Raw genomic sequence first — 27,988 nt, 5'->3', positions numbered from 1 at the left:
CGGATTCTGTGTCTCCCTCTCTCTCTCTGCCCCTCCCCTGCTCATGCTCATGCTCTGTCTCTCGAAAATGAATAAACCTTAAAAAAATAAAGTCTCTTCCATGCAGCAATCCCATAGGGAACAACTGATACAGTTAACGCCATGAAGAGAAACAGACTGCTTGCTGTGTTGTGCTCAGAGGGATATTTGGGGGTTTTAAGAATTATGTTATGACATGAAGGGATTCCAATCTGTATCAAGTTTGTCAGAAATTATGTGACACATATGACTTTCATATCATTATGAAATAATACAGCAGATTACCTCAGGCCACTCCAAGCTCTTATAATTATTACTAGGCTCCTGAGCTCTTTCCAAAATTGTGCGAGATGCCTGTAGATCCATCCTTCCTCCTCCTCTCCCAACCTCTTCACTCGTTTCATTCAAACCCTTCTTGGATTTCAAGATTCCCCACCTCGTCTCCAAGAGAAAATTTACCTTCTGCCTCCATGAAGCCTTCCTGTGTTGTCAGAAAATAGCCAAACATTCTGCTTCTCCTACTCCCATGTCCTCCTTATAAGGGACCCTCACAGTTATTCTAACCTCAAACACCTCAAATACTCAAATTCTAACCCAAATACCTCCAGTCTTCTTCATCCATTCCAAGTATCCCTGGAACACCTACTGCATGCCAGCTTCTGTTCCCAGATGCTGGTGCCGTATCAGTGAACGCAACGGACCATGATCTCGTTCTATGACCTTTGGTAAAAGTACACATCTGATGGGCGTGGGATGTAAATCCAACTATTTGTGACTGTTGTTTAAGATCTCAGAAGGCAGAAATCTTAATTAGGTAAAATTATCTTGTGGTGCCACGTGTAATTAAGCAAATAAGAAATTTAAACTCAATGATACAACCTACCTTGGTAAGAGTGATCAGCAGTCCTCGGATAGATGTAACGATGATGATTCCAACCAGAATGAAGGAAATGTGTTGAGACCAGAACTTCACCTGCCACCATAGAAAGAAGGAAAAGTGTGAAATCTCTGTTGAGAGACACGTGAAGGCTATTCTCCTGATGCATTCTGATTGCTTATGTGACTGTGAGAGGGTACTTCATCGGGCCCTACCTGATTAAAAAAATTTTTTTTAGGGAGGGAGAAAAGTAAGGTGCAACTAACAACACCTAAGAAGGTGGCAGTGCAAATCTTTTTTTTTTTTTTTTAATGTTTATTTGAGCGAGAGAAAAGGAGCATGAGTGGGGGAGGGCAGAGAGAGGGAGAGAATTTCAAGCAGGCTCTGCACTGTTAGCGCAGAGCGGGCCCGACGCGGGGCTTGAACTCACCAACTATGAGATCATGACCTGAGCTGAAATCAAGAGTCAGACACTTAACTGAGTCACATAGGCATCCCTGCAGTGGATATCTTAATGAGACTTAATCAAGACAGGACGGAAGCAAGTGCAGTGGAGTGATGAAAATAACACTAGTCAGTCTGAGGAAACAGAGATGGAGCTAATGATGTAGCTTCAATGTATTATGTGAAAAGCACAGATTAAAAGGAAATTAAATAGCAGCTAAATTACTTTTAACATCTGTGAAGGATAGTCCCCTCATTGCCCATAACTTTAAGAAATTATTCTTTTTATAATAAAAGAATATGTAAACATTCTCAGCTACAGTCTAGGACATAATTGACCTTCACTTGAATTACACGAGGGTACCTTTTTCTCCTCTTGGACTGCTTCATAGTGGCAGGCAGCTTTGGAACCCTGTGCTTGATTCGGGTCTGAAAAGTAGCTGCCAGGGAAGTGCTATTACTAACATCTAAAGGTGTTACTCAGAATTCTGAAACGTGGAGTATGCAGATGAATTGTAGATTAAATATATATATACACACACACAGCAACTAAGTAGCCTCACAAAGCACTCATAAGGAAGAACACTTCTAATAACTGAGCCCAGGAAAAAATGAAAAGAGGAGAAGAAAACACATATGTAACAACAGTGAAGCATGGGTTATGGGATATTTTATAAACTACTTGAACGAAAGGTACCATGTTCCTTCATGTGAAAAAGTTTACACCATTGGTTTATCATCAAAAAACGTGCTTTGGGGTGCCTGGGTGGCTCAGTCAGTTAAGTGTCCAACTTCGGCTCAGGTCATGATCTCACAGTTCGTGGGTTCAAGCCCCGCGTTGGGCTCTGTGCTGACAGCTCAGAGCCTGGAGCCTGCTTCGGATTCTGTGTCTCCCTCTCTCTCTGTTCCTCCCCTGCTCATGCTCTTGTCTCTCTCTCTCTCCTTCAAAAATAAATAAAAACATTAAAAACAAAAACAAAAACATGTGCTTTGAATTGTTTCTCAAGGACTGGAGCTCATTTTGCTCTGGTTCATTTTCATTTTATCCAGCATCTAGCTACCAGGAGCATGTCCAGCTGAGACGGATGGCTGGGGGTAGCATGCAGTCTGTCACTAGGATCCTAGCCCAGCTAAATGGTCCTCACAGGGACTAAGAGCATGACTCTGGGCTTACTATCAAAGTGCTAATCAACTAGAATCATTGGCTATATATATATATGTGTGTGTGTGTATACACACACACACACACACACACACACACACACACACACATATATATATATGTATATATATATATTTTTTAAATATACTCTTCTATTAATAAAGACAGAAAACATAAATCGGGACAAGAGTGTTTAATGATAGTGGTATCATAAAACAGGTAGAAAGAGAATTAAAACTGCACGGGTTACACTTACCATCTTTAGCTCAAAGTCCACATTAATTAATTGATAAAGATAAATTTTTTACAGCAGACATAATTTCACTTCTAACGTGGAACGCTAATTAGTAGTTAATTTTCTACTAGAGGAATCAAAGGTGAGTTTTGGATTTGAAGATCTCATTATATATCACAGAGAGAAGTATCTAATATTTGGTGGGGAGAAACTGGTGAGGAGCAGTCAGCTACAGAAAAGCAGAAGACGAACTATAGAAATAATCGGCATCTAAGTCAGTAATAAGTACCAGCCATCACGGTTTTATGCCCTTTACAAATTTGCTATAAGAATATGTCAAAAAACAATGGAGAATGGGAAGAACAAAAACAGACTTAATTCTTACATCAAATTGGATCCCCAGATAATTCACAGTGATCTCAATGCCTCTTGTGACAGGATCAGTTTTCCCAACCCGGTCAAAAACGATATTAATCGTTGCCTGTAAAGACACAGACCTTTATATATTAGAGCATCTCAATAATCACTATTTCAAAAAGTGACTCAAAATAATGAATTAATATAACATCCTACAGGTAGATGTTCCATCCTACCTATCCTATAGGTAGATGTTCTTAAAAATTCAATTCTACTCTCAATCTAAATCACATATAAAACATCTATTATAGTTATTCACATATAGGCAAACAAAAGTCCTTATGTACCCTATCTTTTCTGTAAAGAATAAAGAGAAAAAAAGGCTATGGCATATGGCATGTATACCTTCGGTTAACAGAAGTCAGAAAGGTAACATTCTGGTGATACAGTTAGAGTGAAATCAAGGAATTCCAGGGTCATTCCCTCTGGTTATTTTCTGAATGCTCTAAGAGCAATCACTAAAATAATGAAAAGAGAGTTACAGCTAACAAGGCAATAAGAGATCAGATGGAATTATGAAAAATATCCAATTAATCCAAAAGAAGGCAGAAACAAAGAAAAAATGGAAAAAAGAACAGATGGGACAAATAAAAAACATAATAACAACATGGCTGTTTTCAACCTAACCATATTAATAATTGCATTAAATGTAAATGGTCTAAACCAGGGTTGGCAAACTCTGACACTGTAGTGATAGTAGCCACAGATGATACGTAGATGAATGGCCTTGGCTGTATTTCCAGTAAAACTTTATTTACAAAGGCAGGTGGTGGTTGGATTTGATCTGTGAGCTGTAGATCTTGGTCTAAACATGCCAATTAAATGGCAGAGACTGTAAGACTGGATAAAAAGCAAGACCCAACTGTATGTTGTTTATAAAAATCCACTTTAAATATAAATATACAAATAGGTTAAAAGTAAAAGAATGGAAGAAGATATACTAACACTAGTAAAGAGAAAGAGAAGTCTGTATTAATATCAAAGTAGATTTCATAGCAGAAAATACTGCCAGAGATTAAAAGGGTCATTTCAATAAGGGGTTCAAAATGACCCAGAAGGTGCATGTACCAAATAACAGAGCTTTAAAATACATGAAGCAGAGGTATCAGGAAGATGGTAGAGTAGGAGGATACTGAGCTCACCGTGTCTCAAACACATCAAGATAACAGCTATTATCTGTGCAACTAACTCTACTCTGAAAACCACCGGAAGATTGGCAGAACAGACCATCCACAGTTAAGTGTTGGGAGGCCACATTGAAAAGGGTAGGAGGGGCTGAGACACGGTTGGGAACCAACCCCCACCCGTCTGTGAGACTAACCACAAACAGGAGGGACACCACAAGCACAGAGGAGAGGATCAGACCCCACCCTAGGCACCCCAGGCAGTGGGATGAGGAATTCCGGTAACATGTGGCTTTGAAAACCAGTGGGGCTTAACTTTGGGAGCTTGTAAAATCAGCAGGGCTAAACTCCAGGTACTTTAAAAATTAGCAAGGCCTAACTCTGGAAGAGCCAGAGGGCAATAGGAAACGAAGACCCTGCCCTTGAAGATCTAGAATAAATAACTTGGCCTGAGAGACAGCAAAGAAGCAGCAGTTTGAAAAGTGCCCAGGGTATATGTGAAGAATATTCATTTATTAATCTCAGTATGTGCTGGAGGCGCAGGGAGACTTCAAGAACAAAACTGCTGGGCACCATTTCTCTTCTCCTCCCCCAGCCTAGATAGCCAGACACCTGTGGGCACCAGGGCTAATACTCCCTACCTATCTCGCCAGCACCAAGTGCCCTGGCCCCATGGTCACCTGGGGACCTGCCTGCCTCGGCAGGTGGCCCTCTAGCACAGCTCCTGCCCTACTACAAGCAGTCTTAGCAGGGACCAGCACCACTCCAGAGGGACTGCTGTCTTGGGGAAGGGGAGAGATTACATCAGTGTGCCCATAGTTCCAGCAGCTGAGCCTCTTAGTTGGCTGTGCAGGGACAAAACCTTGCCCAGTGTGCCCAGAGCAGGCAGGGCAGGTCACTGCAGCCATCTGGGCTGAAGGCAAATGCAACTCAGCCACAGCAGTAGGGCGCATGTTTCCCACAGAGGAGACACCCTTGGAGCACCTGGTTTTGGTGACCAGGGACACTGCACTACAGGGCACCACCGGGTCTCTTCTACACAAGGCCATTACTATCAAGACCAGGAGTCACAGCTGGCCCCCAATACACAGAAACAAACAGAGAGCTAGATAAAATGAGGAGACAGAGGAATATGTCCCAAATGAAAGCACAGGACAAAATCACAGCAAAAGAGCTAATCAAACTGAGATAGGCAATATACCTAGATAAAGAATTCAAAGCAATGGTCATAAAGATACTCATTGGACTTGAGAAAAAGTGGATGAACTCAAGGAGAACTTCAACAAAAACATAAAAAAGAACTAGAGATGAAGAATGCAATAACTAAAATTAAAAAAAGCACACTAGAGGGAAGGGCAGATCAGAGGATGCAGAATGGATCAGCAATCTGGAAGACAGGGTAACGGAAAGCAACAAAGCTAAACAGCAAAAAGGAAAAAAAAGGAATAAAAAATGAGAAAAGGTTAAAGGAACTCAGCAACACCATCAAGCGTAATAACATTCATATTATAGGGATCCCAGAAGGAGAAGAGAGAGAGAAGGGGGCAGAAAACGTCTTTGAAGAAATAACAGCTAAAAACTTGTCTAATCTGGGGAAGGAAACAGACATCCGAATCCAGAAAGCACAGAGAGCCCCTAACAAGATTAACCCAAAGAGGTCCACACCAAGATGTATAATAATGAAAATAGCAGGAAGTAATGATAAAGAGAGAATTTTAAAAGCAGCAAGAGGGGTGCCTGGGTGGCTCAGTCGGTCGAGTGTCCGACTTCGGCTCAGGTCATGATCTCACAGTTCATGGGTTCGAGCCCCGCGTTGGGCTCTGTGCTGACAGCTCAGAGGCCAGAGCCTGCTTCCGATTCTGTGTCTCCCTCTCTCTCTGCCCCTCCCCCACTCCCACTCTGTCTCTCTCTCCTTCAAAAATAAATAAACATTAAAAAAAAATTTAAAAAAAAGCAGCAAGAGAAAAATAAAACCAGTTACTACAGAAGGGGAACCCTACAAAGCTATTAGTTGATTTTTCACCAGAAACTTTGTAGGCCAGAAGGCAGTGGCATGATATATTCAAAGTACTGGAAGGAAGACCTGGAACCAAGAATACTCTACAAGCAAGACTATCATTCAGAATAAAAAAAGATACAAAAAGTTTCCCAGACAAAAGTTCAAGGATGAAATCACCACTAAATAAGCCTTACAAGAAATGTCAAAGGGAATTCTTTGAGTGGAAAGAAAAGGCCATAATTAGGAGAAAATTATGAAAGGAAAAACTTTCACAGGTAAAAGCAAACATATAATAGACAGTAGAGGGGCACCTGGGTGGCTCAGTTGGTTGAGTGTCCAACTCTCGATCTCAGCTCACACCATGATCTCACTCAATGCAGGGACTGACCCCTGCATTGGGCTCTGAGCTGACAATGAAAGCTTGCTTGGGATTCTCTCTCCCCCCATTGCCACCACCCCCCGCCCCGCTTCTCCCCTGCCCGTGTGCACTCTGAAAATAAATAAATAAACTTAAAAAAATTCTACACATAATAGATTAATCACTTGTAAAGCCAGTATGGAACAAAAGTAATAAAATCAATTATGTCTACAAAAACCAGTCAAGGAATACACAAAATAAAGAGATGTAAAATATGACATCATCTACATAAAATGTGGAGAGGGAATAAAAATGTACTTTTAGAGTGTGTGTGAACTTAAGCTCGAACTTAAGTTTGATCAACTTTACAGACTGCTATACACCTAAGATGTTATATATAAACCTAATGCCAATCACAAATCAAAATCCTACAATAGATACATAAAGTAAAAAGAAAGGAATCCAAGCATAACACTAAAGAAAACCAACAAAACACAAGGGAAGAGAGTAACAGAAGAAGAAAAGAGCAGAGTACTACAAAAACAACCAGAAACAATGAACAAAATGGCAAGAAGTACATAAGTATCTATCTATCTATCTATCTATCTATCTATCTATCTATCTATATTTATTTAGAGACAGACAGACAGACACAGACAGTGCATGCTCATAGCATGCACATGAGCGGGGGAGAAGGGCAGAAGAAGGGAGAGAGAGAATCTTATGCAGGCTCCATTCTCAGCGTGGAGCCCGATATGGGCTTGATCCCATAACTCTGGGATCATGACCTGAGCTGAAATCAAGAGTCTGACATTCAACCAACTGAGCCACTCAGGCGCCCCTCAATAATTACTTTGAATGTAAATGGTCTAAATTCTCTAATCAAAAGACAGAGGGTGACTGAATGGATAAAAAACCAAGACCCATCTATATGCTCCTTTAAGAGGCTTACTTCAGACCTAAAGACACATACAGACTGAACATGAAGGGCTGGAAAAAATGCACCATGCAAAAGGTAGAAAAAAAAGGTAGAGTAGCAATACTTACATTAGATAAAGTAGACTTTAAAACAAAGACTATAGCAAGAGACAAAGAAAGCCACTACATAATCATAAAGGGGTCAATCAAATAAGAGTATATAACAACTAAATATCTATGCCCTCAACACAGGAGTACCTAAATACATAAATAATAACAGACAACTAACACTCCACCTATATCAATGTAGATTATCCAGACAGAAAACAATAAGCAAACAGTGGCTTTGAACAACATATTAGACCAAATGGACTTAAAAAAGACATACTGAACATCCCATCCAAAAAACCATTGAATACACATTCAAGTACCCATTGAACAGTCCCCAGGATAGATAACATGTTAGGCCACAAACAATCTCAATAAATGTAAGAAGACTGAGATCATATCATGCATCTTTTCCAACCACAATGATATGAAACTAAAAATTGATCACAAGAAAAAAATCTAAAAAGAATACCAATACATGGAGGCTAAATAGCATGCTCCTACACAATGAATGGGTCAACCAAGGAATCAAGGAGGAAATAAAAAAGAATACAAGGAGACAAATGAAAATGAAAACACGATGGTTCCAAGTCTTTGAGATGCAGTAAAGAAAGCCATTCTAAGAGGGAATTTCATAGCAATACAAAACTAACTCAAGAAACAAACAAAAAATCTCAAATAATCTAACCTCACACCTAAAAGAGCTAGACTTTGAAAGAACAAAGCCCACAGCTAGCAGAAGGAAGGAAGCAATAAAGATTAGAGCAGAAATAAATGAAATAGAGGGAAAAAAAAACCCCACACAAAACCAAAACCCCACAAATCCAATGAAACCAGAACCTGTTTCTTTGAAAAGATCAACAAAATTGATAAACCTTTAGCCAGACTCATCAAGAGAGAAGACTCAAAATCAGAAATAAAGGAGGAGAAATAACCATTGACACGACAGAAATACAAAGGAATAGAAGAGACTATAACGGGGGTGCCTGGGTGGCTCAGTTGGTTGAGCCACCGACTTCGGCTCAGGTCCTGATCTCACAGCTCGTGAGTTTGAGCCCCGCGTTGGGCTCTGTGCTGACAGCTTGGAGCCTGGAGTCTGCTTTGGATTCTGTCTCCCTCTCTCTCTGCCCCTAACCCACTCGCATTCTGTCTCTGTCTCTCTCAAAAATAAATAAGCATTAAAAAAATTTTTTTTAGAAAGAAGAGACTATAATGAAAAACTATGCCAACAAACTGGACAACCTAGAAGAAATGGATAAATTCCTAGAAACATATAATCCTCCAAAACTGAATCAGGAAGAAATAGAAAATCTAAACAGAGCAATTAGTAGCAATGAAATTCAATCAATAATAATAATAAAACAACAACAACAACAGAAGCCCAGGATCACATCGTCCCACAGGTGAATTCTACCAAACATTTAACAAAGACTTAACACGAAAGAGGCGAAAGACCTACACTGTGAAAACTATAAAGCACTGATGAAAAAAAGTGAAGATGAATCAAATGGAAAGATATTCCATGCTTGTTGTACACCTTAAACTAATGTAACACTATCTATAGAAAGAAAGAAAGAGAGTTAATACCTATTCTTCTCAAATGATTTCAAAAAATAGAAGAGGAGGGAAACTTCTAAATTCACTCTATGAGGCCAGCATTTAAAATCCCTGATACCAAGACCAGACAGACACTACAAAAACAAACAAACAAAAAAGCTACGGGCCAATATTTCTTTTTTTTTTTTTGAGACAGAGAGAGACAGAGCATGAACGGGGGAGGGTCAGAGAGAGGGAGACACAGAATCTGAAACAGGCTCCAGGCTCTGAGCTGTCAGCACAGAGCTTGACGCGGGGCTTGAACTCACTGACCACGAGATCATGACCTGAGCCGAAGTCGGCTGCTTAACCGACTGAGCCACCCAGGCGCCCCTACAGGCCAATATTTCTGATGTACATATATACAAAATTCCTTAACAAATTTTAGCAGACTGAATTCAATAATACTCTTAAAAAAAACTGTCCACCGTGATCAAGCAGAATTTATTCCAGGAATACCAGGGTGATCCAGTATTTACAAATCAAACATGATAAACCAAATCAACAAAATAAAGGATAAAAACCATATGCTCATCTCAATAGATGCAGAAAAAGCATTTGAGAAAATACAACATCCATTCATGATAAAGTGGTTTTAGAGGGAACAAAGTGGGGTTAGAGGAACAAACGTCAGCATAATAAAGGCCATATATGAAAAATGTACACCTAACACCATACTCAATGGTGAAAAACGGAGCTTTTCCTCTAAGACTGGGAAGAAGACAAGGATGTCCACTTTCACCACTTTTATTCAACATTAATATTGAAGTCCTAGTTCCAGCAGTCAGATAAGAAAAAGAAATAGAAAGCATTCAGAATGATAAGGAAGACGTTAAACTGGCTGCAGATGACATAATAATACATACAGAAACCCTCAGAGACGCCACCAAAAACTATTAGAACTTATAAATAAATTCAGTAAAGTTGCAGGTATAAAATTAATATACAGAAATTGGTTGCATTTCTATACACTAATAATGAAGTACCAGAAAGAAAAGAAAACAATCCTATTTACAACTGCACCAAAAAAGACGATCTAGGAATAAACTTAAACAAGGAGATAAAGACCTGTACTCTGAAAACTATAAAATATTGATGAAAGAAATTGAAGGCAACAAAAACAAATGGAAAGTTATTCTGTGCTCAAGGACTGAAAGAATCAGCATTATTAAAACGTCCATGCTACCCATAGCAATCTACAGATTCAAGCAATCCCTGTCTAAGTACTGACTGTATTTTTCACAGAACTAGAACGAATAATCCTAACTTCTGTATGGAACCACGGAACACCCTGAACAGCCAAAGCAATCGTGAAAAAGAACAACGTTGGAGGTCTCACAATCCTGGAGTTCAAGATATGCTACTAAACTGTAGTAATCAAAACAGTATGGTAATGGCACATAAACAGACAGCTAGATCAATAGAACTAAATAGAGAGCTGAGAAACAAACCCATGCTTATACGGTCAATTAATCTATGACAAAGGAGGCAAGAATACACAGTGGAGAAAAGACTGTCTCTTCAATAAATGGTGTTGGGAAAACTGGACAGCTATATGCAAAAGAATGAAACTGGACCACTTTCTTATACTACATACAAAAATAAACTAAAAGTGGATTACGTATCTAAATGTGAGATCTGAAACCGTAAAACTCCTAGAAGAAAACATAGGCAGTAATTACTCTGATCATAGCAACATTTTTGTAAATATGTCTTGCAAGGCAAGCGAAACAAAAACAAACATTAACTACTAGGACTACACCAAAGTAAGAAGCTTTTGCACAGTGAAAGAAATCATTAACAAAACAAAAGGGCAACCTACTGAACGGAAAAGGTATTTGCAAATGATGTATCTGATAAGGGATTAATATCCAAAATATATAAAGAACTTATACAACTCAACACCCCAAACACAATCCAATTAAAAAGTGGGCAGAGGAACTAAAGAGGTATTTTTCCAAAGAAGACAAAGAGATGGCCCGCAAACACTTGAAAAGATGTTCAACATCACTAGTCATCAGGGAACTGCAAATCAAAACCACAATAAGACATCACCTTACACCTGCCAGAATGCCTAGAATAAAAAAGACAAGAAATAACAAGTGTTGGTGAGGATGTAAAGTAAAAGGAACCCTTATGCAGTGTTGGTGGGAACGTTAATTGGTATAGCCACTGTGGAAAACAGTATGGAGGTTTTTCAAAAAATTAAAAATAAAAATACCATATGATCCAGTAATCCTGCTACTGGGTATTTACAGAAAGAGTATGAAAATGCTAATTTGAAAAACTATAGGCATCCCTATATTTACTGCAGCATTATTTACAACAGCGGAGATATAGAAGCAACCCAAGTGCCCATCAATAGATGAATGGATAGGGGCGCCTGGGTGGCGCAGTCGGTTGAGCGTCCGACTTCAGCCAGGTCACGATCTCGCGGTCCGTGAGTTCGAGCCCCGCGTCAGGCTCTGGGCTGATGGCTCGGAGCCTGGAGCCTGTTTCCAATTCTGTGTCTCCCTCTCTCTCTGCCCCTCCCCCGTTCATGCTCTGTCTCTCTCTCTGTCCCAAAAATAAATAAAAAACGTTGAAAAAAAAAATTAAAAAAAAAATAGATGAATGGATAAAAAAGATATGATGTATTTATACAATGGAATATTACTTAGCCACAAAAAAGAATGTGGTCTAGCCATTTGCAATAACGTGGATGGTCCTAGAGGGTATGATGCTAAGTGAAATAAGTCAGACAAGGAAAGAAAGAACACCCGATTTTACTTACATGCAGAATCTTAAAACAAATGAACAAAGAAGTAAACAGACTCTTAAATACATATAACAAACTGGCGGTTGCCAGAAGGCAGGTAAGTAAAGGAATGTGTGAAATGGATAAAGGGGATTAAGAGGCACAAATTCTTAGTTATAAAATAAATAAGTCACAGAGATGCAATGCACAGCATAGAGAATATGGTCTATAATATTGTATAACATCGTATGGCAACAGATGGTGACCATACTTATAGTGGTGAGCACTCAGCAATGTATTGAATTGTTGAATCAAATATATTGTACACCTGAAACTAACATTGTATGTTAATTATAAGTAAAAAAAAATGCACAAAGCACAGAGAACTAAAAAGAGAAATAGACAAATCCATAACAATGGTTTGAAATGTCATCACCTCCTCTCAATAACTGAGAAGATAGAAAAATCAGCAAGGATACAGAAAACTAACAATACTACCAACCAACTTGATCTAATTGAGATTTATACAACATTCTAACCAGCAAGAGCAAAATACACATTCTACTCAAGTGCACAAGGGATGGATATTAGCCATGGTTGAAAATATTCTGGGCAGAAAACAAGTCTCAATAAATTTGAAGAGATCAAATTTAAGACAAATCAAAGTACGTTCTCAGATCACACGGTTTAAACTTGAAATCAATTACAGGATGATATTCCTCTGATCACCAAATATTGGATAACATACTTCTAAATAACCCATGAGTCAAGGAAAAGGAATTATACATATTTTGAACTGAATGAAATAAAAATACAACACACATCTGAAATGCTACATTTTGAATCAATGTAGTATACTATACAAGCCAACTAAAAAGAAAAAATATCATATGGTCCTCTCAATAGATGCAGAAAAAGCATTTGACAAAATCAAACACGTGTTCATGATTAAAAACACTCAAGAAACTATGAATAGAAGGGACTTCCTCAACCAGATAAAGGGCATCTAGGAAAAGCCAACAGCTAACACCATACTTCATGGCATAAGACTGGATGCTTTCCCCCTAAAATGAAGAACAAGATTAGGATGACTGCTCTTACCACTTGTTTAATTTTGTACTTTGGTGTGATATGGCTGAAGGAGAAGAAACATGAGATAGAATGGGATGGGATGGGATGGGATGGGATGGGATGGGATGGGACGGGACAGGAGGGGAGGGGAGGGGAGGGGAGGGGAGGGAGGGGAGGGAGGGGAAGGGTAGGGAAGGGAAGGGAAGGGAATGGAGGGGAGGGGAGGGGAGAGGAAGGGGAGGGGAAGGGGAGGGGAGTAGAAGGGGAAGGGAAGGGAAGGGAAGGGAAGGGAAGGGAAGGGAAGGGAAGGGAAGGGAAGAAAAGAAATAAAAGGCATCCAGAAAAATAACAAGGAAGCAAAACTGTATTTGCAGAGAACAGATTGTCTATGTAGAAAAAATCCTATGAAATCTACAAAAAACTTTAAAAATAAGCGGGTTTAGCAAGGTTGCAGGATATGAAATCAACAGACAAGAATCAACTGTGTAACTACATAATTATACTAGATACAATTGTGTATCTAGTAACACTCAGAAACTGAAATTATAAAAACATTCCCATTTATAATAGCATCAAAAATATATTTGAGATAAATCTGAAAAATGTAAAAGATCTATACACTAAAAACTATAAACAATGCTGAGTGAAACTACAGAAGATCTAAATAAATGGTTACACCGTGTTCATGAATTGTAAGACTCAATATTAAGTCAAAATTAAGTCAAATTGATCTGAAGATTCAATGACATTCTAATACATATTTCAGCAGGTATTTTTGTATTCAGCAGTAATTAAAAACTGATTCTAAAATTCATATGGAAATGCAAAGGGCACAGAATGGCCAAAACAAATTTTAAAAAAGGAGAAAAAAAGAGTATTATTTATTTCAAGACTTATTAACATATATATCAATAGGAAAAAACAAATAGGAAAAATATATGGTCAATTAGTTTTTGACAAAATTGCAAAGTCAATTCAATGGAGGAAGGATAATCTTTTCCACAAATGGTGCTACAACAAGTAGATATCTCTGCGAAAAAAATGAACTTGGATCCACACTCCAACATCATATGAGAAAATTAACACCAGATGGATCATGGACCTAAATGTAAAAACCTCAAACTATAAAATGTATAGAATAAGACAAGAAAAATATCTTTGTGACCTTGGGTTAGGCCAAGATTTCTTAGATACAACACCAAAAGCATAACCCATGATAGAAAACAAAAGATACAGCAGACTTCATCGAAATTAAGAATTTCAATTCTTTGAAAGATACTACTAAGAGAATGACAAGCCAAGCCAGTGACTGGGAGAGAATATGTGAAAATCACATTTGATAAAGGGTTTCCAGAATGCAGTGAAAAATATACAAAACCCAATAAAAAAGAAGCCTAATTTAAAAGATGGCAAATAGTTACCCCACCCTCTCACATATACAGGTGGCAAATCAACACATGAAAAGTTGTTCAACATCATTAGGCATTAGGAAAATACAAATTAAACAATTCAATGCCACCTCATACCTATTAGAATGTCTAAAAGACTGACTACAAAATGTCAGCACGGATGTGGAGTAAACGAAATTCTCAAACACTGCAGGTGGGAATGTAATAGGGTACAACCTCTTTGGAAAAGTTTGGCCATTTCATACATTTGCCATGTGACCTAGCCTAAGTGTTTCCTCATAACAGGAAAGAGAGCACATGTCCACATACAAACTTGTACACAGATGTTCACAGCAGCTGTATTTGTAACATCCCCAAAGTGGAAACAAATACCCATCAGCAGGTGAACAGATAAACAGACTGTGGTACAACAACACAACGGAATACTACTCAGCAATGAGAAGGAATAAACTATTGACCACACGATAACATGAATGAAACATAAAGTAATTATGCTGAGTAAAAGCTGCCAGACAGAAAAAGGGTACATAATTTAAGACTCTATATACATAAAATTCTAGAAAATATAAGTGGTTACCTGGGGACACATGAGAGAGACATTACAAGGGGGTACAAGGAAGCTTTTGGAAGTGATGGATGGGTATGTTCTCTCCAAAGTGTGGTGATAGTTGTTGGACAGGTGTATACATAGGTCAAAACTTACCCAACTATACCCTTTAAATATGTGCACTTTACTGAATGTCAATTACACCTCCATAAAGCTGTTAAAAATGATATGCTCCTCTAAAGGCTATGTCTTGGGAAAAACTTTTTAGTAGCTTAGTTAATTGAACATACTATCTTCATTTATCTTCTCCACTGAATGAATCAGGATTTAAAAAGGTCCTCTGAATAGGCATTGACATCAATTTATTATAACATTAGATCCATTAAAATCCAGAATCTTCCATTCATCTATACTGATCAAAATTAACAAGCTGACAAAGCTCCTCTTTGTGCAAACACAGCCCCAGTAGGAAAGTCACCAAAACAGAAAGTCCAATCAGCCTTTTCTGTAATCACACTGAAATCCACGAATACCTACAGATGAGACACAAAATGAATGTACACAAAATGCACATAAAGAATATGGCATTGAGAGTGCCACATAAGATGAATTTATCTGTAGAAATAATGTTTCGGAATTTACTTTGTATTTAATTTTTTTAGGTATATACAGATGATTAAAAAGGAGAAGTAGTTTCTGTTCTGAGCTGAAGGTAGGGATTGTATTACATAGATATACTCATGGGTAATATGGAAAGCAGAGTGTAAAATAAAAAAACCTTTGTATTCCTTTCATGTAGTTTATAAACTAAGACCTTACTAATGATTTCTGACTGAAGAAAAATACAATTCCTCTTTTCTATGTGACATAAAAATGAGATGTGGGGGGAGGGGCACCTGGGTGTGGCTCAGTCCCTTAAGCATCCAACTGTTGATTTCGGCTCAGGTCATGATCTCACGGTCCATGAGATTGCACCCTGCTTCGAGCTCAGAATTGACAACGTGGAGGCTGTTGAGGATTCTCTCTCCCTCCCTCTCTGCCCCTCCCCTGCTCATTCTCCCTCCCTCTCTCTCAAAATAAATAAACATTAAGTTAAAAAAAATTTTTTTTTAATGTTTATTTATTTTTGAGAGAGAACGTGCACAAGCATGAGAAGGGTAGAGAGACAGGGAGACCCAGAATCTGAAGGAGGCTCCAGCCTCTGAGCTGTCAGCACAGAGCTCAACGTGGGGCTCAAACCCATGAACCATGAAATCATGATCTGAGCAGAAGTTGGACGCTTAACCGGCCGAGCCACCCACGCATCCCAAACATTAAAAAACTTTTTTTAAAAAGAAAAGGGGGAGAGTCAGGCTCGGGGATGTGAACGATATCATTCTCTGTTGACTCCTTTGGATTTAGAATTTACAAACCTACTTTTCTCTCTGCCATTACCAGGGAAAATAACCTAAACCCTGACAGTTAAAACTAATATACTTACCATGAAAATTTTCCAAACACAGTAAATAGAGAAAAAGTAACCCAGAAAATTGAAGTATTTTCCCTTAAAAGTTTTGGAATATTCTATTCTCTCCTGAGGGAAAACAAATACAGAACATGGTTAGTCCCAGCAAAATGTAAACTTTATACTCAGCTAAAACATTCCTGCCTCTATGAATCACTGTTTTGCCAGAGCGAAAAACCCACACATGGCTTCATAATATTAAAATAATGCTAGTGGGAAACATTTATTGAACGCTTACTTTAAGCACCAAACTGGGATAAACACCTTACATACATTATCTCCTTTAATTTTTATAACAACTTTTCTATGTTCTATTATCTTAATCTTACACAGGAGAAAACTGAGGCTTACGGGGTGGGGGGGGGGGTGTTAGATAACTTGCCCAAGGTCACACAGATAGTGAGTAGGGGAATTGAAGCTCAAGTCGGTCTTCAAAGCCTATGCTACCTCTATATTATGGCTATTCCAATGAAGTGATACTTCAAAAGGATAAAAATAGTTTGAATGACCTTAGCTAATAGATTTTACATACTTAAATTATATGGCATTTTTACATAAATTATATGGCATTTTAACTTGAGGAAAGTTAGGTCACTTCTTGGTCTGGCTAGATCATGGCTAGATCATGGCATCACTCTTGCAATATTATTAACTTCTATAGGAATAAAAAGCAACCAGAGGAGCTACCATCTTGACCTTGAATCAGTAGGGGGTGGTGTGAGCCATCTTCCCAGATGTTGAAAAAAACCTCGCCTGACTATCCCACTAATTTTTATTATTGAGAGCGTTCCATTAAGAATTTTGCTAGGGGGTAGGAACAATGTCATGAAGAACAGACTCTTAATGTTTCATGGCTGATGCTGGAGCTATGAGGTCTCTCTTGTGCTGGGTGGCCACAGAGGATGCTACAAAGCTATTTAGTCTTGTTCTGCCTTCAATCATACTGATTAAAAACCACACTTCCGTTTCCTTTCTCTGTACCTTGGTAGCATACAGATCAGCTGTTTCCAGAAAAAGCTGCCTGCTTAGTTCTTCCAAAGCATCCACTTCCTGTTGGATAAGAGTGAGATCTGGCACAAAATGGGCATCAAGGTTTAAATCACATAGAAGTTTCAAGAAATAGCAATGAAGAAATCATATACTTTTGGTTTCTCCTAGCCTGGATATTCAATTTCCTGCTTCATGGCCAGCAGTACTCCTTCAGAGCAGTTTTCCCAACCTCCAACACAGGTGTGAAAAAGCTTCTCCCCCAAGAGCATTACCAAATACCTACCATTCAGTTTCTCACTAGTTCAAGTGGCTCAGACAGATGGTTTTGTTGTTGCTTTTCTTTATCTAATTAGAGTAAGTCAAATGTAATCTTGAAATCTCAAATAGTTACATAGTAAAACTCCTATAATATAGCATAATTTCCCCCTAAATTATCTGAATAAATATAATGTTAGGAAAGGGAATTAACACTACTGAGTTTAATACAGGATTTATAAACATTCCCTTCTTTAGTTCTTTATAGACATTATCTTCTTTCTATTATTCTCATAAAGTCCCATGAGATAGGTGTTATTACCCATTTTGCAGATAAGGAAAGTAAAGCTCAGATATGCCTTCCTCCAAGGTCTGCTCTTTCCATTACACTATGCTACTTTCCAAGAACTCAGTGAGGGCCTGTTATTGTCTCCATTGAGGAAACAGGGGCTCAGAGAGGGAAATAATTTTAATCCTGATACTTTTGCTGATTTGACTTACTATCACTAAGATAGCTTAAACCTAAACTTTAGCTTTTATGGACTTTAAAGTCATAAAAAATAGTGAAAATAGCCCAGGTCACAAGATTCACTTTGGTCCAGAGCCTCCCTAACTCTGTGACTTTTTCTGCTAGAGGCAGGCATTCTACTGCCTTCTGCAGATACTGCCCCCTTCACCCCCTCCCTTTTTTTTTTTTTTTTTTTAAACAAATGGAAGGTTGTCGCAATCCTGCATTGGACAAGTCTATGGGCACCATTTGTGTCTCTACCAAAATGTATCACATTTTGGTAATTTTCACCGTATTTCAAGCTTTTTCATTATTATTACATTTGTTATGGTGATTTGTGATCAGCGATTACCACTCACTTAAAGTTCAGGTAATGATTAGCATTTTTTAGCGATAGTTTAAACTAAGGTATGTACATTTTTTTTTTTAAGAATGCTATTGCACACTCAATAGGATACAGTATAGTGTGAACAAAACTTTTATATGTACTGGGAAACCGAAATATTCATCTGACTCACTTTACGGCGACATTTGCTTTATTGCGATGTTCTGGACCCACACCTGTAACATCTCTGAGGTATGCCTGTACTGCTCAAATCACCATAGTGCCCTTCGGTGCCTTCTTCAGTAGTGGCTGCTACTGGGATGGTCCAGGCCACCAAACAACAGGGTTTAACTAGTTACATGTCTGCCTCTCCCCATGATTAGATGGTCAGCTTCTTGAGGAGAGAGGGTACATACTCTGTTCATCATTTTATCCCTTAGGACTCTGCCTGGAAATAGAAGATATGAAATAAATGTCTCCAGGGTAAATGAATTCAATGTAATCCTTTTTTTCTTCTCTCATGGTCATCCTGCCTTTCTTTGGTCCAATTCTTACCTACATTTGACACCAGAAAGATATGTCACAATTTATAGCAAGGACAGATTACATCCTTTTCCTCCAATTGAAGCAAAAGGGAATTTGTACTTCCCTCAGGCTAGAGAAGGAAGGGGGAACATGCTATCTCACCCCAGCCCCCCCCCCCGCCCCCCAGCAATTTTGACTTAATAGCCTGGTAGACACAAAGAGATTTTGTTGCTCAATCTGGGAATCAAACACTGCAACCGACTGGGCCAAGAACAACCCATTAAACCCAATATCCTTCATCCTTCAAACTAAAAGTCAATGAAGATACAGTGCTGTTTAAAAGTTGTTTAGCAATACCGATCGCTTTAGAAATGGGCCCTTACCAGCTCATATACATACAAACCATCCATTTTCAGGAGTCACTGTGTTTTATGCTAGTTTTTCAGACCTGGGAAATAGAATAGTGTAGAGGAAAGAACTAAAAGGAGGTCCTATCTTTGCCACAAACCACAGTGTGACTTAACCTCTCTGGGTCTATTTTCTCATCTGTAAAATGGAAAGAGTGACTTTTAGGATTTCTTGAGCTCAAAGACAATCGTTTTATGATCTTTTAGGGGCACTGGAGAGATGACTCTGTATTTCCTAAGCCTAGCCCTGGCCAGCTGGACTCTGATGCAGTCAGGTACCTTAGAGAAGACCATCCCAACACTACTTTTTTCTTCTGGCCTTGGTCCAGAGTTGAAAAAAAGAATCAGGCAGAGGGATAAAGGATACTTTCACTTCCTGGTGCTGAAGTGGTAACACTTTTTATCATTCCCCAGAATCCTGATGGTTTGTTATGCACCTCCCCCTTCTGGAACATAGTTCTCCGTGTCATTGCCATCCTGAAAGGAAAGAAAAGATAAAACCTCAGCAGGGAGCTTTAATCCTCATAGTCGGTATTCATCCACCTTCTAGTCTCATAACTGCCCTTTTCCCTTGCTGAGTTATTCAGGAAAGAATGCAAAACTCCGGAGTCCCGCTTTGCCACTACTCACAACCAAGGGGAAACTATACACTCCCAAGAAGCAATGTGGCCTACGCAATGGAGCACAGAATTTGGCGAAGGCAAGAAATGTGAAGATTGGCTCTAACTGAGAAACTAGAAGACTGCAGAGTTTTCATTTCCTCATCTCTGGCCGGGTGTGAAGATCACTGAAACCGTATATAAGAACTCATGCCGTCAACTACAAAGCTCTATACTTACATTAGTAATTTTTACCATTATCATTTAAGGACAAAATAGTTAACACACCTGAAGGGCCAGGTTCAGGGTAAGAACTAAAAAGTTTCTTTCCTTCCTTTTCGAAAGCAGACAAAGAACAAAAACTAAATGTAGGAAAATCACATAAATCTAGCCTCTTCTTCTTCTTCTTTTTTTTTTTAAGTTTATTTATTAATTTTGAGAGAGACAGAGACAGCATGAGTTGGGGAGGAGCAGAGACAGAGGGACAGAGAGAGAGAATCCCAAGCAGGCTCCGTGCTGGCAGCACAGAGCCCGATGCCGGGCTCGAACCCACAAAACCATGAGATCATGACCTGAGCCAAAACCAAGAGTCAGACACTTTAACCGACTGAGCCACCCAGGTGGCCCTCTGTGGGCTAGATTCTTTAAGACAGTGATTAAAGGTATTAACAATAAGAATATGAGGTATACTGGGTCATGCTGACTTAATTTTCTTCTCAAAATGACCTTTGCCTGGATATCGAGTGAATGGGATATAGCTCTAAGTTTTAGCTCTTTAATTACACATGTTCAATATAACTTAGCATTGTTGGAAGAAGTCATTAACAACCAAGAAGAGGCTCACTAGGAAGATTTTGACTTGGGAGAACTAAGGGTTATGAGTCTTGCCATTTTCATAGGTGGAAAAGCTGGAACAAGTGTATGAAGAAGGAAGAGGTTCTATCTTACTCATTTGAAAGTTCACTTCAGTTTACCGGGCCGGATTAAAAGAGAAGCAGTGGGGAGAGAGGGAGCACTGAGGCCCATTTCTATTGTCCTTAGTTTCGATGCCTACAGCACGACAAATGCAACGACTGGCTGTGGAGTGGAACTGGTTGATGATGTCAAGGTGACCGACACTGTATCGTGGCCCCGGAATAGGCAGGGAGGCACAATCACTGGAAGAAGTGAAGGCTGGCTGCACACAACAAGCGTGACCTTGTTTTAAATGACTCACTTTCACTTTTAATTTTATCACTTTAGCCTAAACCAATTTTGCTCTTTCTTACCATAAGTTGCAGCTGAGAAATAAACATGTATTTTTAAAAGAAATGGTTAACATTATCAGACTTCCGGAGATGTGGTAAAAAAGAAAAAAATAGTACGAGGTACTTGTACTTTTATCTTGAACTTTTTGTCACTATCATCAACACCACATCCTGTGACCATCATCATTATTGCCTCTTTATGATAAGGGCAGTCCAGAACAAGAAATTATTTTTTCATTATTAGCTGGATGCCATTAAAAAACCCCACAGTCTGGAAAAACATGTGCCTGGCTGAGGTTTGGTGGTAGTTTGCAAGTCAAGAGGCTGAAAAGTATCTACTGTGGTTTAAATACACCATTCTACTATTCTTCTGGTACAAACTAGAAAGGTGGGAAGAAAGCAATTACTTTTCCTTTCTAATTAAACATTTTGAGGTATTGTAGATTCACATGTGGTATAAGAAATTACAGAGACATCCCACGCACCCTTTCCCCAGCTTTCCCCAATGGAAACATCTTGCAAATTTATAGTACGATAGCACAACCAGGGTATTGACACTGATATGGTCAAGATACAGAATATTTCCATCACTACAAGGATCCCTCATAATGCCCTTGTACAGCCCACTTCCCCCCTCTCTCCTCTGACTCCTCTTTAACCACCTAGCAACCACAAATCTGTTTTCCGTTTCCATTCTGTCAGTTCAAAAATGTAATAGAAATAGAATCAGATAGTATGGAACCTTTGCAGATTGGCTTTTTTCACTCAGCATAATTTTCTGGAGATTCACCCAGGCTGTTTTAGCGACAGTTCATTCATTTCGTTCATTTTTATTACTCAGTAGTATTCTGTACATGTGCGACCCCGTAACCATTCATTCACTAAAGGGTATCTGGGTTATTTCCAATTTGGGCCACTATGAATAAAACTGCTACAAACGTCAGTGTACAAGTTTTCTGTGAACCCAACTCTTCTTTTCTCTGGCATGAATGCTGAGGAAGGCAGTTGCTGGGTTGTGTGGTCGTTGCAGGTTTAGTTTTTAAAGAAAGTGCTAAATGTGTTCCAGAATTACTATTCTACATTTTAACCAGCAATGTATGAGTAATCTAGCTTCTCTACATCCTTGCTAGGATTTGGTGTCACTTATTTATGTTAGCCATTCTAATACGTGTATAGTGGTATCTCATAGTTTTAATTGCATTTCTCTCACGTTTTAGGATGTTAAAACATCTTTTCACCTACTTAATAGCAATCTACATATGCTCTGCAATGAATATCTCCATGTCTTTTGCCTATTTTCTAATTGGGCTTTTTTTTTTAAACTCTGTTTTGAAAGTTTTTATATTTTAGATACTAGTTTTTTCTCAGATCTGTGGTTTACAAATATTTCCCCCCAGTCTGTAATTTGTCTTTTCACCCTGAGCAGGGTCTTTCCCAGAGCAGAAGCTTGTGGTGTGGATGAAGTTTAATTTATCAATTTTTCCTTTTATATGTTTGGTGTCAAATCCATGAACTCTTTGCTTAGCCCTAGAGCCCTCCTAAGACTTCCTATGTTTCTTTCTCCCTAAGTTGTACAGTTGTACGTTTAATTTTTGTGTAAGATGTGAAATTTATATTGAGATTCATTTTTAAAAAAATCTATGAAGGGGTGCCTGGGTGGCTCAGTCAGTTAAATGTCTGACTTTGGCTCAGGTCACGATCTTGTGGTTCCTGAGTTCAAGCCCCACGCTGGGCTCTGTGCTGACAGCTCAGAGCCTGGAGTCTGCTTCAGATTCTGTGTCTCCCTCTCTCTCTCTGCCCCTCCCCTGCTCTGTCTCTGTCTCTGTCTCTCTCTCAAAAATAAACATTAAAAAAATGTTTTTTAAATCTATGGATATCCGATTGCTCTAGAACTATTTGTTGAAAAAGCGATCTTTTCTCTGCTGACGTGCTCTTGGATCTTTGTAAAAAAATTACTTGGGCATATTTGTGTTGGTCTATGTCTGAGTTTTCTGCTCTTTTCTATTGATATGTGTCTATACCTCTGCCAATACCACACATTCTTGGTTAGTATAGCTACATAATAAACTTTGAAATCAGACTGATTCTTTCCATTTTATTCTTTTTCAAAATTGTTTTAGCTATTCTAAGTACTTTTGCCTTTCCATATAAAATCTACAAAAAATCTTGTTGGGATATATGTTAAAGCTGTGTATCAGTGTGGAGAGAACTGACATATCTACTATTTTGAGTCTTCTAATCTATAAACTTGGTATGCCTCTCTATGTAGATATTTGATTTCTTTGATTAGCATTTTATAGTTTTCAGCATGTAAGACCTATATATGTTTTGTTAGACTTACATCTAAGTATTTCATTTTTTGAGTGATTGTAATTGGTATTGTATTTCTAAATGTCAGTTTAAAGAAATACTTTAAGTCTCTGTATGTTTATTATGTACCTGCAACCCTGTTAAACAACCATTATTTTGCATTGTTCCCCTGTGGAAAATAAGCTTAAGAATTCTGTACACTTGCACCAGTGGGTTAACAAGGCTTAGGGCAGAAAGCCACTATGGGGCAAAAGTGCCCAAGGTTAGTCACTAAGTAAAACAAGGCTTAGGGAGAAAAGCCACCTCCACAGGACAGAAGCCTCTGAAAATAGAGGGACAAAGCCACTATGGGGCAAAAGCGCCCAAGGTTAGCTAGTAGAAAGGTGCCTTGTTAGCCTTGAGGCAGCGCGCTCCAGCAATCTTACACTTTGGAGAGAACAGCTACGTGGCTGTATCGCCCACAGAGAAACACTGTCCATCTGGCATCTGGCGCCAATACATCACTGTGCTTTAATCTCAACTTCTACCGCCACTTGCCCCCCAAACCCTTTGCTTCTTACAAATTAATGGTCACTATCTTATTGTTTGTTTCTGCACATTCACCATGTATGTGAAACCTTGAGAGATCAATACATATAGAGGCAAAACCCCTGTTCGGGGCTCTTGTCACCTCCTGGACATTAGCTTCTCTCATATTCAATTCTGCATCCAATCTCTTGCTGGACAAGAGAGAGCTCCAGATTCAAAGTCTGCAACATTCCCCTGTATCATTTTTCTCTTGCTGCTTTCAAGATTTTTTCATCTTCATCTTTTAGTAGTTTGATGATATGAACCTCAGTAGAGTTTTGTGTTTACCCTACTTGGGGTTAAGCTTCTTGGATCTGTAAATTAACATTTTCCACCAAATTTGGGAAGTTTCTGGCCATTAGTTCTTTAAATGCACCCCCGCCCCCTTCTTTGAGAGTGAGCACGAAAGCGTGCGCACGTGCATGCACCTGAGCATGGGAAGGGCAGAGAGACAGACTCTTAAGCAGGCTCCACGCCCAGTATGGAGCCTGATGCAGGGGCTTGATCTCACGACCCTGGGATCATGACCTGACCCGAAATCAAGAGTTGGATGCTTAACCAACTGAGCCACCCAGGCACCCCTCTTTAAATACTCTCTTTCTCTCTCTTTAGGACCCCAACCACATTTTGAATTGCTTGATATTGTTTTATACTTAAATACCCTGCATTTTTTCCAGTCTTTTCTCTATTCTTCAACTGACTAATTTCTTTTTTAATTTTTTTTTTTTTTAACATTTATTTAGAGAGACAGAGAGAGACAGAGCATGAGCAGGGGAGGAGCAGAGAGAGGGACACACAGAATCTAAAGCAGGCTCCAGGCTCTGAGCTGTCAGGACAGAGACCGATGCGGGGCTTGAACTCACGAATCACGAGATCATAACCTAGGCCGAAGTTGGACACTTAACCAACTGAGCCACCCAGGCGTCCCTCCAACTGAATAATTTCTATTGATCTATCTTCAACTTGATTCTTCCACCTCTCAATTCTGCTAGGCCTACCTAGTGACATTTTCATTTCAGTTATTGTACTTTTCAGTTTTTGAATTTGTTTTCTTTTTAAAATACAGTTTCCATTTCTCTTTTGGGATGCTTTATCTGTTCACTGATATTATGTTCTCCTTCATTTCTTAGAATTCATAATAGATTTCACAAAAAGACTTAAAGGCTATTATTTGGGCCCACTTGAAGTTAAGTGTCTTATTATCTGCTTTTTATCTTGAACATAGATTGCTTGGTCCCATTTCTTTGTATGTCGAGTAAGTTTTGGCTGAAAACTTAACACTGCAGATAGTATGTTGCAGTAACTTGGGAACCTATCACCCGCCCCCCCCCCCCCCCCCCCCCCCCCGCCCCGAGAACTGTTTTTTTTTTTTTTTTGTTTTTTTGTTTTTTGGTTGGTTGTTGTTCTATTAAGCAGTTAGCTTACCTGGGCTCAAACTGTGAAGCCATCATACCTACTGCATGCAGCAACTACTACCTTTGCCTAGTTTTTCAGCATCCAGCTGCTCTCTTTGTAGCTGACTCTGGTGGTCTCTGCTGAGCCTGAGCAGGTTAGTTAGTGGTTGACAAAGAATCTGAACAGATTTTATATTTTAAGGCCTATCCTTTCTCTGGTCCCTTTGTTTCTAGGGGTTCCTCTAAAATTTCTAATTGCACCTTGCCAGTCCCAAGTTGTACCTTGTGACACCTTAAACCAGTTAAGAATTTCACTTTCTGTCATTCAAGCTCTGTGCCCATCTTACACACAGTTCAGGCAATGCACGCAGCCAAAGGCACCACACACCTGCAGATCACATTAAGAGGGAATTATGTCTTTCAAGGGTAGACCCCCTTCTAGTTTCTCCCTACTTTTTCTCAGGCTCTCTGGTATCTACTCTGCAAATGTATTGTTTAGTGATGAGGCAGGGACTTGGATAGTTTATACCTCGATTCTATTATCTTAGTACTTCTACATGTCTCTTGCCTCCAAAATTTCACTTCCAAGTTCAAACCAGAGTAACTGGAAATTTATCAGTCTGAGTGGATGCTAGGATAGTGGGCAGTGGCTGAAGAGCAACCCCGAGGAAGAAAGCCACAAAACGTGAGGTAACGTGATACTCTTCAAAATTTTTACCTCTGTTCGTTTTCCAGTGTCTTTGAATAATATCTTTTACGATTTTTTTCTAGTAAAAACTAGAATCATAAAAATGATTCTCTATAGAAGGATTTACGTAAACTCTTTGCAGTACCATGGTTTGAAGGCAGTTGTGGCTGGTGCTGAAATTTCACCAGTGAATGTATTTTTTCCCCTATCTCTACAAGTTTTCAAGAGAGCCTAAAAATAAATAAATAAACAAACCAACTCAAGAGTATAGGTTAAGATTTTTTTCTTTATAGTAATAGCTTGCATTAAACTTTTACATATTATAATATTCTAGTTTTTTTTTAGTCACCAACAGAAAAATTAGAAATTCAGAATCTGTGGTTGGAAAGGGATCCTAGAGACCCTTTAGCCAACCCTGTCATTTTCCAAATGAGGAAACTAAGTCTAGCATTTGCTCAAGATCACTTAGCATGTTTATTGTAAAGTGACTGTCTGGCTCAAATTCTTTTCATTATACTATGGGAGAGTTGCATAGCTGTATTTTCTATCTTCCACAAAACCACAATTTCAAAGTTGTATTAATACTGTTTGTGAGTACAGACTATAATTTAGCTATATCCTAGATTACCAAAACAAAAACTCTGACATCTAAGTCAAAAGAAAAAGAAAATAACAGATCACTTAATTCTTTTAACCTGAAAAAAGCTGAAGGCTTTGATCACTAAACCAGCGTGTTCATACTAATTGAAGTAGGTTTAAAAAAATTATTTTTAAAGTTTATTTATTTATTTTGAGGGAGACATCAAGCAGGGTAGGGGCAGAGAGACACAGAAAGAGAGAGGGAAGGAGGGAGGGAGGGAGGGAGGGAGGGAGGGAGAGAGAGAGAGAATCCCAAGCGGGCTCCGCACTGTCAGCAGAGCCTGATGAGGGGGCTCGAACCCACGAAATGTGAGATCATGACCTGAGCTGAAATCAAGAGTCATATGCTTAAACAACTGAACCACCCAGGCACCCCTGAACTAGGTTTTTGATGAATGTTTTCCAAATACTATAAATCTCATCTTCTCTTTAGTGTTCCCAGGGAGAACACAGTGTGCCTCTTTCCTACCCCCATTTTTAACCATTAATTCTTTTGTACATAACAGATGTTATATTTCTTGTAGGTCATCTCACTATGGCTCTCTGCTGGTAAATTAAAAGATGGTTTTCTGGTCACTACTCCTGCCCAGCTAGGAGTATTTGTGAAAACAGTGTTTCTAGTATGAATCCCAAGGGCCCCAGTGTTGTCATGTTAGCTTATTTGCCCTGATAGCTCCACTGCGGTGATAATTAGGCCAAGTTAGGAGGCTGACTCTTCTGAGAGCCACTCAAATTAATAAGATCTACTAGAGGATCACAAACCATCCCAGATTCTGACTAGACAAAACCTGTAGGGGTACATGTAGGGATCAGGGTCAATTCCTAACCATGACTTATGATGAAATGGCTTAAAAGTACACATCCAAGGAAAAGGTGTCAAAGATGGTAATGTAGGAAGACCCTGAACTCACCTCCTCCACTGACACCCCAAATCTGCAGCTATTTATAGAGCAATTCCTCCTGAATAATAACTAAGGGCTGGGGTGCCTGGGTGACTCAGTCAGTTCGTG

General features: G+C 39.0%; 1 protein-coding gene across 2 annotated transcripts in view; it reads right to left on the bottom strand.

The window, feature by feature from the left end:
- LOC102964283 (Golgi pH regulator) overlaps positions 1–27,988 on the bottom strand; it is a 59,234-nt gene that overhangs the window by 1,053 nt on the left and 30,193 nt on the right. For both annotated transcript variants that reach the window (XM_007092565.3, XM_042993955.1), the window contains 5 exons: positions 19,902–20,011; positions 17,506–17,594; positions 16,501–16,593; positions 3,122–3,217; positions 902–991 (listed from right to left, as the gene is read on the bottom strand). In XM_007092565.3, coding sequence (XP_007092627.1) covers positions 902–991; positions 3,122–3,217; positions 16,501–16,593; positions 17,506–17,594; positions 19,902–20,011 — 478 coding nt within the window. The remainder of the gene's footprint in view (positions 1–901; positions 992–3,121; positions 3,218–16,500; positions 16,594–17,505; positions 17,595–19,901; positions 20,012–27,988) is intronic.

Source organism: Panthera tigris, chromosome C1 (genome assembly GCF_018350195.1).
Source record: "Panthera tigris isolate Pti1 chromosome C1, P.tigris_Pti1_mat1.1, whole genome shotgun sequence".
Taxonomy (NCBI): domain Eukaryota; kingdom Metazoa; phylum Chordata; class Mammalia; order Carnivora; family Felidae; genus Panthera; species Panthera tigris.
This window is presented reverse-complemented; position numbering and strand designations above follow the sequence as displayed.